Here is an 11,903-nt window from a genome sequence, read left to right as displayed (position 1 = left end):
CCGAGGAACAGCCTGCGTGCGGAGTGCGGGAAGAGCTATCATAGGATGTGGCCAGGCCTCTGTTTACACAGAAAAAGCTCATATTCTATATACTACAATTACATTAGCACACTGCCTATGATCATATCTTGTTTCCTTGATGCCGAGAGATGAGGAATATAGGCTGTGATTATTGTTACAGGCTTTTGCAATAAGAAGGTAGGAGCCTCGAAATACCAGCAATTAGCGTTCATGCCTAACAATAGCATCCGTGGGGCTGTGTATGGAGAAGAGCTCAGGGAAGAGTGGGTGGATGACACACAACCTGCCCACACGCACTGCTAGCACTTGCAAATAATGCAAGTTCGGGGGAATGATGCCCTGCTCAGCCAGTGAAGGTCATGCCGTATGTCTTGGCCTCTGCTCACGCACCCGCAGCAAGCTGCTGCTGCTGCAAAAGGAAATGGTTGGTGAGGCAATAGAAGGCTTCCCATGAGGTCCAACCAAGGCTGAAGTCACAACTGAATTCCAGCACAGCTTTGCTTTCCAAGTTTGAGAGTAGCTGTTCCTCTTCCTTAGACTGTATCTCTGTATCAGCAGCAGCAGTTCACTGTGCCCTCCTGCCTGCACTCCCTGTATCAGTATAACCAGAGCTGCTGCAGTCCACAACAATCTCAACACTGAGACTAAACAGCACAAGAAAAACACTGCCCAAAACTCACTGCAGTGCCCACTCCACAGAGCCAATACAATGTTAGGGACTTCAGCAACGTGGTGAGGCAGACGTGCCACTGAGCAAAGCACTGCTCGCCAGTACAACAGTGCCACCGTCGCAAGGATTCACCAACTTCTGTCTGGCCAGCTTTAGAAGGGATCTCCTCAGCTGTAAGTCCTGGTCCCCGCTCCTGTAGGCAACCCAGTCAGTGCAAAACTGGTTTTGAAGTGGTACCACATTTAACCCTGTTTCCAGGGTTTCCAGGCTGTTTTGTCCAACTGCTGTGTGAACTGCGCACAACCCAACTGCATCAAGTCTATGGGGCTGCAGTGTGCAGATGTGTCCAGTTTGGGAATGGGATTATCAAATACGAGCAACAATGACATTTGTAAGGAAAATTCACCAAATTTAGAACCACAGGAGTCATTGGTTACATGGATACCGATCTGTTAAGAAATAGATGAAAAAATTCCCTTTATTAGTTTAGTATTTAATATGGCAAGAGGCACAAAGTTCTTCCCCAGTTTGCACTCCAAGTTCATGCGGTCTCTCCACTATGGCAAAGGACAACCTTTTAGCACTGGAAATGGATTATAAAAACACTGCCCTGCATACTGGCTCATAGGTAGTGTTAGTCCTCCAAAATATTTTTAGCTTCTCCTTGGGAAGGACTAGATTTCACTACGGCTAGCCTAAATTAATAAGTAGTTGCCAAAAGTTTCATTTCATTTTTGTTCATACCAAAAATCTCTACCGAAATGCCAGGTAGGTTACAAGTATCAATAGCCATTCCTTTTAATAAAAACCCCCATTGAATTCCTCAAAAAAAAAAAAAATCACAGACAATACACTACACGCGGTGATTCTTTGGGTGAGAAACTGCAGGTGTTGGTGTGTCCACTTGTACCAGAAATAACAAACCTTTCAGGTTATAGCTACAGTGATTAATTTTAATGGCAGTAGACAAGAAACAGTGTACACAGAGCTCTGTGACATGCTGCTTTTTTTTTTATATACGCTGAGAGCCAAGACAAGCCCTTCATGTGTTAGCAGCTATTAATTAAGGCAACAATGTTTAAGCAGTGGGTTGAGGTAATTTTAAAACTGCTTAACCCTTTTCAGAACTGCTGAGCTTCAGAAAGCAAATATATATATGTGTGTTCATATTAATATATAGAAGTATCTGCATGAATGAATTACATACATATGTATATGCACACATAACTAAAGCCTATGATTGCTTCTTTTCTGGGAGAATATTTATAAAGCAGTTGAAATCCGTAATTTATAGAAGTGCCGTTGCCAATTTATATAATTAATTATAAGACTGTTTGTTGACATTTATTTTGTCACTAAATCAAACTTAAAGCTTATTTTGAATTGCAAATTTTGTTGGCATTATTTTGCTTACATGGTCACAATTAGATACTTACAATGCTTCCAGTGCTAAAAACCCTGCAACATCAAACCCTCAACATTCACACCATGGCTTCAGAACCAGCATCTCCCATCAACAACACATTTACATGTCTTGCTCCTCTTCAAGCATCTGATCAGATTTTGCTACATTTCCTACTTGCATCTCAGCACTGTTTCTGGCCCACAATAGTTTCTCATGTTGAACAAGTGGGTTTAGAGGCCTAAGTGTTAAAGTACTGGCCAGAATTAAATGGTGAGTAATAAACAGTGCCACTTGCCTCAAATATAATTCGTATTTTTTTACACAAGCAAATTAGCCTGAATTTTCAAGCAAATACAGAGGAATTGGAAATCTATGGACATTCACAAGTAAGCAAAACCAAAATGCACACAACATGTAACTTTCAATAAACTCCCAGTGTCTTTCAAGAACATACAACCACATCAGGTCACAGGTAACATCATCAGTCTTCAAGACAGTATCTTTGCACACTTTCACTTACTGGGGGATGAGGGAAGTTTAGAAAACAACAGAAACTTAAAAAAGAAAACCTTCACATTACACTGGGAAAGTCAGAAGGAAGAAAACCAAATAATATTTAGCAGCACTGCTATGCCTGTCTGGACTCCACTAGCAGCTCCTCCCTGACACAAGTAAACATCATCCTTCTCACGATTCAATGCTGTGAAGATTGTCCTAAAAGAACTGGGTTCTTAATGTTCACTTTTCAACAAACACCAGAATCTTTTATGACTCAGTTAAAAATAGCCAATCACCTTGTGGTAGTGCTTCATCAGACTGTGGAAAGGCATAAAGCCAAAAAATGGGAGCTCCAAACCAGGCAGCAGAAAAATGTGCTATACAAAATGAAAACTTTGAAGAACAAGATGTGTAGTGCCCTTATTAGCTGCCACCAAATACTGGATGTTATGCTACACAAGGCAGTCACTGGATTTCCAGGTGGGAAAGTTGGAGGACAAACCTGGGGTGGCCATCAGCCCAAGACTCTGACCTCAGCTGAGCAAGGCAGAACACCAACGACTTCTTTGCTCTTTTAGCATCCCCTTAATAGAATCAATTTAATCAACTGTTTGGCTTGTAGCTCTTAGCAACAGGAGCATGAGCTGCCACCCCCCCCTCCCCCCACAGAGCCACAGGGGCATTTCAGGCCAGTGGGCACAGTCCGAAAGCCAGCACGGTCCCACCAGAATCCCAACAGTGATTCTGCACACAGCGCTTCTGGCCGCCCACACCGCAAACTGTACCTGCTTCCCCAATTCCCCCCATAGCTCTTACAAGGAATCATGTAAGAAAAGCCTTTTGGTCAAGCATTATTGTTACCAAGAAAGGCACACTTGTCCGGTTACAGCAGAGCTCAGCACTGCCAAACTCTTTCCATGCACTTGCTCCAGGTTTGTTCCTTCTAAAAGCAAGACAAAAGCAAGATGAATGAGTATTTTTAGCTTGATGTACTTCACAGGGAATTGCTCAGTGCCTCTATATTAGAGAAACGCCTTGCAGCTCCGTAGTATGTTCAGTGACAGGCGCGTGATAAATTTCCACTGGAAAAAAAACTCTTGAACATGACTGACAATAGTAAAGCCACAAATTACCGTAATTTTATGCCCCCTGCAGCTAGTGGTATAAAACATAGTTTTCAACCTTGTTTTTACTTGCTGAATTTAGACAAATTTATAATGTTATTGATGACAGTAAGAAAGACACTCAAATGCAGAAATTGTATTCCTTTGCACAAACACAACTGGAGCACAATATTTTATATGTACTATAGGGGATGAAAAAGATGGTTGTCATTAAATACATATATATAAAAAGATGGAAATCTAGAGGATTCAAAATAATTAATTTCACATTTTATACATATTTATTTTCAGCTATCACACACTTGATCTGGGGTTTTTTCCCTCCTCCCTGGAATGCTGAACTGTTAGCCAGGTGCATAGCACAGGATATTACCAGTGCTCTCTCTTGCTGAACATTAATGTTTGAAATGCAGGCTGTGTCAATAATATCATCAAGAAATGCAAAAACCTTGTTTAAGTAAAGTCTACAGATATGTTGCTCCTAATGGATTTTCCAGTGAGCATACACCTTCTATCATATTTCTAATTTTTCAGTGTCATTTTACTTACAGAGGGTTCTGAGGGCCCTAGAACTGGACAACTGCTCGAGATGATCAAGCCTTACATTTAACTAACCCCACACAGACCATTTTATCTACTAACTAAACTGACGTGAGGGAAATCCCAGGGAACTCTGCAAGTAACAAGGGCATGATTTATTTTTGATGTAGGCAGGAAGTTTTTCAGATTATGGCTCAGTAGCAGGCTCAGAAACTGGACACTGCTTCAGTTACAACCTCACCTGAGGGTGCAATTTCAGTATCAGAACACACAAAGAAATGGTGATGGCCCCAGTGCTACACACAGGCCTGTACCCCGACTCCTGTTCAGCACCATCCTGAATCAGGCTAACACCACACTTACTCTTACAGCTGCTTTTGAATTTGAGAAGTGTGAGGCTGGAACAAACTTCCTTTGGTACTTCTGGCTTGTGATGATGCTCCCCCCCCCCTTCGGTCACCCAGCTGTGATTACAGGGCCAGTGCCATCCCAACTCCCTGTGGGGGAAAGGCATGAGGGCCAGCTTGACTCAGCAACTCTGATCAGTCCCTCGTGGCTTCTTCCTTCACTGAGCTGGGCTCAGCAGACAACATGCCCCTAGCAGCCCTTGCTACTGCCACAGCTGCCTTCTCCAGCACACCTCAAGCAGAAGCAGTTCAAGAGGAGTCATTGGGAACCATGCAAAAGGCTAAAGTCCATGATGGTGTGCCATCCACCACGACAGCCAACAAGCTGCAGGCTGTTCCTTCTCCTCACGGTCATTCACTCCCAATCTCAACCACTCCCAAATCCCAGGCCTAAGACATCATGCTGAAGCAGCTAGTTTTGTCTATTGAAACCTACAACTGCCATTCTTCCCACTTTCCCTGTACTTCCCATCCCTTCAGAGTTCCTCTGCACCAATCCTGTACTGTGACAATCACCAGCCCATCTCCCATAAATAAAAATCCAGAACCCAACAAAACAGCCTTTCAGAGCCTTCTTTGACAGCCTTGAGGGAGGTTAGCCAGAAAAACCCTGCCCTGTCCACACTCCTCTGCTTTCTCTCCAGCCCAAACTGCTTTCCACCTGGAAAGCTTACCCTCCACTCCTGCCCTCAAGACTCAACTCCAACTATTGACAACCCTTCCCAAAACTCACTTTTCAGATCTGCCCTGGTCTCATGGACTACGTGAAGAACAGCAGATGCCAACTACTTGCAATGCCAAGAATTAAATTTGCTGCTGGTTGTCAAGGGTCATCACTGCCAGACACCAGGGTTTGCTGCTTTCTAAGCCCTAAGTTCACTGGCTCTTAAGAGCTGAGGGAAACAGCTGTGAGAAACACAGAGCTACAAAGAGGCTTGTAGCAATCACTGCAGACAATAGCAAATCCACAGATACCAGTGCTTTATCAGTGTTTAAGAGAAATCACATGAGAAATTGTGAAGCATTAGCCCATTGCAATATAAAGGTTTAAGAGTATCAGAGAGAAACCCTGCATTAATAGTTTTATCTAAAAGTAGATCAACGTGGAACCCCCATCTATAGCAGGCTCTGCATAAACAGTTTCTATTATCTCATTTTCTTAATTACAGGAAACAGCAGAGAAAACTTAAACCTCAAACTTCCATATCTACTCTTATTTCCATATCTAATGGCAAACCCAGCACTTTGCTCTTGTAGCTGAGGATCTGCACACTTAAGAAGATGCCCTCAGATTGAATTACAGTCTCAGTTAGAGCCACTAACTTAGAAGGGTATTGGGTTTCCTCTGATTGTTGATTCACAGAAGCAGTGGCAAACCTCCAGAGGCTGCAGCCATTCTGGAAAGGAAATACTTTTGGGCAGTTACTTTACACAGAAACTATGAGAATAATTTTAAGAAATGCAGAGAAATATTTGCTAAAAAAGGGCTAAATTCAATGTCAGACTCAGCCTTTTCTTACATGCTTACTTTTTTCACCTTTACAGTAAAAATAAACTTGTGCAGGAATCTGGACATCCCTTCTAGATGCTGACAGATTTCTCACACTTAACAGCAAAACTGCCTGGTCACATCCGTCACTTCTGTCACTTTCTCCTCTGGCGTGTTCCTGGCGAGTCCAGAAGTATCACATGTTCAAGAAAAGCACTAAATACAGTAGTACTCTGATGAGCACACTACCAGTCTATTCCTCTGTCAATATATGCACTCGTGATACTCCCTTCACAGTTATGATCCACCCTTGTCATGTAAACAGCAGCTGGAATCCTGCTGACTCAGGCATTCAATGCATAAAAACCCTCTCTCACTGCCAGAGTCACAATCCCTTCAGCTATTCCATTTTCAACAGTGGGTACACATTAAGAAAGTGTGAAGACAGCTACTAACCTACCAAGCTGCAATTCTTGCCATAAAAAAAGGGTCTCAGGAGACAATGAGTTGAACGAACTGTTTTAGTAGATAAAGATAAAACCATAGCATGTAATTATCATGCTGCAAAATGACTACATTGGTAGTTAACGAGGAAACTTTTCCTGTGTTGATCTCAAAAGCCCCCTCCTCCTGCCCCTGCCTCAAGGGGAGTGGGGGAAGAGGCAAGCCTGTAATGTGGTGCAGGGCAAAGAAGTGAGATTAAGTCATCTCAATTCAGGCAGCAAGCTTTTCCCAGTCCTCTCAACCCCAATCAAGACACACGATTATGCGATCACATACATACTCCCTCAATTTGCTTTCTACAGTAACATGTCAGGTCATGGCATGTCAGCAGGCTCTCTGCTTCCCACGGAGGCCTCTGGAAAGGAGTGCTTCCATCTCACAGACACTGCACCTGGTCTGGATCTTGCACTATCCCAGTTATCCACTAGCCGGTGGCAAATAATTCTATCCTGCTTTCCAGGGGTGCATGCTGTGGTCAGTGTGCCACAGTGCATTTGCTCTCAGGACCAGTAAATCACCGTGACACGTTCGCAAGGCTGCCATTCTGCATTTTGTCATCTTACAGGTTTCTCTCTTTGAAGATGAAGAAATAATGAAACCGCCTACTTATTTGGTGAAGAAACGCCAACCTTCTAAACTGCACTTTTCTTCATGCTTGAAATGGCCGAGTCTCAGCACAACGATGCACAAGAAATATTATCATTTCAAGCGTGCTCTTGAAGAGTCGGCACAAATGCCAATTCTGCAAAACCTTCCCGGTATAACCTTGTTTCAGACTGAAATGACTGTGTCCCAAAGTGGCACAAATCCCTCATTGGCCCACATTTTAAAGACAGGAGAGACTGCACTTCTCTGTGTAATCATCCCTTAACTGCACATGAAACATTTACTGGAACAGGAAATCAAAAGTATTATCATACAACAGCAGCCCATCCTTTGAACCATCTCCTTCCATCTCTGCCACAGAGATGGGCTGGGCTCCACGAGTCCAGGCTATTCCAATGGGATCCCAAATGGTCAGCTTATTTCCCTGTCACTGTTGCCATGAAACCCTGGTTCTGTTTTGGTCTCATGTTCCTGTAGTGCCTCACTGAGGTTTAATCGGCCCAGCAGCTGGCTGGTTCAGCCCACAAATTTCCATGAGGTCACTCAAAAGGCAATTTTAGAGCTGAAAACAATTTCACTTTACACTCTTCAGTTACAGGCTATCAAATGTACTTATTATCTCTGTAACTGTAACAATTACAGGGCATGGTTCTGGCAGAGTGGCAAACCAGCTAGAAGAAAAAAGGACAGACGTTAACTAGCACCTATCCTGCATGGTCAGACCCCACCATGGGCACAAGCAACGCAGGCTGCATCTGGCTGTGGCCTTGTGTGCTGCTCCCCTGCTTCATTTGGTATCACAACACAGACTACTGACAGGTGCAGTACCTGATCCACAGCCTCATGAGACTTCACCTCCTTGTCAAAAAGCGAGTTAAGATCCACAGATCTGTTGTTAACTTCCTCTGTGATGACCTGGCATTTGCTTCAAGCAATACTCTCTTCCTTAACCCATGTGCTAGCTCAGCCCCAGCTGCATCTGTGCCTATTTCCTCAAGTTACGCTCAGCTGTGACTCCAGTCACAGGAACATGGCTACTGCTGTAAAACAGATTCACAAGATGACCTCTAAAAACAAGAGCTGTGGCACCAGAGAAAGGGTTGCCAACTAGTTGACACAGTCTTCAATTATGCTGCTATTACACTGAAACACATGTAATGTAGCTGCAGCTTTAGAAAAAAAAGAACCATCTCCATTTGTGAAATGAAATAAACTGAGTCCTGCCTAGGCTTGCTTTCATGTAGGGCACAAAACCATTAGGCTATGAATGAAATTTCAAATGTTAATGCCTTATCTTGACAAGCCAGGAACAAAGGGTGCGAGACGGTTCGAGCCACGTAGCTGCCGTATGTTGTCAAGTCTACGCCTGTGGAGTGATGAAGGTCACTGCAAAACCACACCACCGAGGAAGCAGGCACTGCCTGCATTCACCCAGCTTGCCTGGAAAACAAAATTTACCATTCTCGTCCTTCCTGATCAGTGAAGCCTCATTTTTGAAGTACAGCAGGATTTATTCTGTGTATTTGTTAATAAAATAATTAATTAAATTGGAAGTTCAACTTGAAAAAAATTTAGGCCCAATTTCTTTCTTTGGCCATACAAGTCTTGCAAAATTTTGCCAAAACCTTGTGCATACATGTGAATTTTTTATTACCACAATTTTTGCCTATGTGGGAAAACCTAAGAAAGATAAAGTTAAGATATGGCTGGAAATGTAAAGATTAATAAATAAAGCTGAAATACACAGAAACAATCTTTCATCTTCTTAAACCTGTTTGAAGTACCCAGCAGGCAACACGTTCTATTTGCAACACCAATATGCACATTTGTGAGTTTCCTTCACTATGCACAGAGATAATGGATGTATTTTCTACTTAATATTTAATCTTTGTAACTTACAGACATGTCTTATTTTCATGATGACACAACTCTGGGCTCTAAAACATCGTCTCAGAGGAGCCGTACTCCCACATTCCTTCACACAAAGCATAGCCACCAGTCTCCCAGCAAGTAAAAACTGCTACCCCTACAAAGAACAGACACTGCTTCGTTTAAAGGGCATGTTTTCATGGATATGGAGTCCTTGCATCTGTAAAATTAACTGGACTAACAGTTATAAGAATGAATATATGTATTCATTCTATACGACTATAACACACAAGGTTAGTGTAAAAAGCGGAAGTATTTTGTCTTTACGTATAATACCCAACACCCTCCAAAGATGCTTAACACAAGAAAGTACAATTAAGAGAAAACTTAAAAAATATGTTTATTTTCTGTGTAGATACAGCTGAATCCTGAAGATGATGTTCTTCACCCTTATATTTTCACCCCAAAATACAGCCACCAGGCAAAGGAACAAGGATTAGACAGTCTCCTTCAGTTACAGTTCTGTACCCTTCTAGCAACTTTCTTGATATACACATATCTGGCAAATCAACAGGGACAAAGAAACAGTTCAGTTTATAGCAGATCATACATCTAAATGGAAGTATCTCAGTGGGCTGCACTTTGATATTTCATTAGCACTTTTAACAGCATTTCTATTAATAATGTTTCTATGAACTGCAGTTACGGCAAATGATGTCAACCACAGATTTAAATTAAAAATTACATATAACATGCTTTTTAAAGTTTTTATTGAATGTAGTATTTAAACAATTTCATAAACAGCTAAATCATAAAACTGTCTGTTCATGATGCTTTCAATCTTCTGTTGTTCCATTTTTCCACATAGAACTTGAATGTCTCCTATAAACAGAGTGGAATAAACAAGTTCAACCTTGTTTCAACTGAAAAGTTACTAATTCTGAACAAAGTCTTATGTCCTGACAAAATCTATTATTCTCTGTCATGCAAAAGTAGATCTGTATTGAAGTCTGTATAATTAGGAGAAATACCAGAGAGAGTGAATAAAAGGAAAAGGAAAACCTTGCCAAAAATGCATAATGAAGCTTCTATTACCAAATGCAATAATATAATCAATTTCATTTTTAAAATGAAAATACTTTTTAACTTCAATCTGCAATTGTGTCAAAAAAATTGAAACGCTTTTAAAGACCAAGCTGCATTAAATAAAAATTGAACAGGGATATCAGAAAACTAATCATCCCAGTGACTTGGAAAAAACACTCTTATGTTCACTAGCTACATGTAAGAAATAGACATTCTTGTTTTTAAATTTACAGTCCAAATAAAAATTCAGATTATAAACTACGTAAAGCTGCGGAAAAAACCACCATAGGCATTGAAAGTCTAAACCAAATATTTTGTGCCAAAATTTTCTCTAATTCTTTACAAATTAGAAAAGAAAATCACATTTATCATGAAGAAATATATAGAAATGGTATATAGCCAGCCTTCACTGAATTACAGAAGATTTTTTTAGAATATAAAAAGTGGTGAGAAAAAAAGCAATAAAATTTGTTTAGAGACTAGAAAATATGTCTTCAAAATATGTCTAGTAAAAATGGTACTAGTAGACTATTAGTCAAAGGAATGACACAAAACTATTTGCAATCTTCACAGATTTAATAACATGCTGGTTGTCACCCTCAAGTAACAACTATTTGCACAGTTGCATAGGTATCTTGGCAGGGCAGCTGGAAGCAAAGCTGCAATAGAAAAGCAATTCCTACAGTTCTAAAATTCCATCCTACTAGCGCAGCCACTTAGACTAGACACAAAACACTCATTAATGAAAATTAGACGCCATTAATTGTTACTGAAGCACACATTCTACAAGCCCTTTCAAGTTGCTCAGATAAATGCCCCAAGGAGATTTGATAAAGGCACACCTGTAGATGAGTGCCTGATAAGAAGGAGGTAGTTTAAATACTGTAAGCCCCAAGAGGTTCTATTTCCCTAAGTCAAATCCAATGCAAGATTACCACAGCTCCCACAACACCCAGAACTTCATACATTACCTCCTTTGAGCAGTCTCGGCAGAGACCTAGTCCCTATGTAACTATTCATGCAATTTGTTTTATTAATATTGAACATACACAACTCTGCAGATCTATTTCTTAATTAGGAAATACTCACAGGGGGTTCAGTGAAAGGGACAGGCTCTCCTGCTTTCTTCAGGAAAGTTGCTAAGGATTTCAAAGAGATCTCGTGCAGCTCTATGTTCTTCGCTTTTATTTTCTCATACGTAGCCTTTACAGAAGCAACATCTCCATCCAATTCTGAGGAAAAAAACAGAACCCAAAAAATCTCAGCTGCTACTTGTTTCTCTTTCCACCCCTTTTCACTCATGCTTAACCATCGACCGCTGCTCAGACATTTGCTTGAGAAGCACTGGGATGAAACTGAAGCGACCCCTGACAGTTTCACTGCTGTCCCCGGGGTCCTAGAAGCAGTACAACAGTTCCTAGCACCTTGTAAACATCAAGGAAGCCATCATGTCCAGTTACATTCATTCTCTTGCCTGGGAGGGAGAACACAAACACCTGCAGTATGGGAGCTGTCTCAGGTTTTACTTGTTCACATTTGGAAACATCACCTTCACAACCATAGGAGCTATAAAAACAATGCTTCATAAAGAAAAAAAAAAAAAGAGCTTTGTGCAGAAATGGATAGCCTGTGTCCCTTTCTCGTGAGAAAAAGCTTCCCACTCACATCTAGCAAGTGGCTGAGC

At 41.4% G+C, this 11,903-nt stretch overlaps 1 protein-coding gene across 2 annotated transcripts in view; it reads right to left on the bottom strand.

The window, feature by feature from the left end:
* Positions 1-9,508: 9,508 nt before the first annotated feature.
* LRPPRC (leucine rich pentatricopeptide repeat containing) overlaps positions 9,509-11,903 on the bottom strand; it is an 87,802-nt gene continuing 85,407 nt past the window's right edge. For both annotated transcript variants that reach the window (XM_066178501.1, XM_066178502.1), the window contains exons 36-37: positions 11,309-11,451; positions 9,509-10,015 (exon numbers count right to left, since the gene is read on the bottom strand). In XM_066178501.1, the coding sequence (XP_066034598.1) occupies positions 9,959-10,015; positions 11,309-11,451 (200 nt within the window). In that variant the 3' untranslated portion in view covers positions 9,509-9,958. The remainder of the gene's footprint in view (positions 10,016-11,308; positions 11,452-11,903) is intronic.

This window comes from Chamaea fasciata, unplaced genomic scaffold (assembly GCF_029207755.1).
Source record: "Chamaea fasciata isolate MVZ Bird 193981 ecotype frontalis unplaced genomic scaffold, bChaFas1.0.hap1 SCAF_3, whole genome shotgun sequence".
Taxonomy (NCBI): domain Eukaryota; kingdom Metazoa; phylum Chordata; class Aves; order Passeriformes; family Sylviidae; genus Chamaea; species Chamaea fasciata.
The sequence above is the reverse complement of the archived record's forward strand: the minus strand, read 5'-3'. Positions and strand labels throughout refer to the sequence as shown.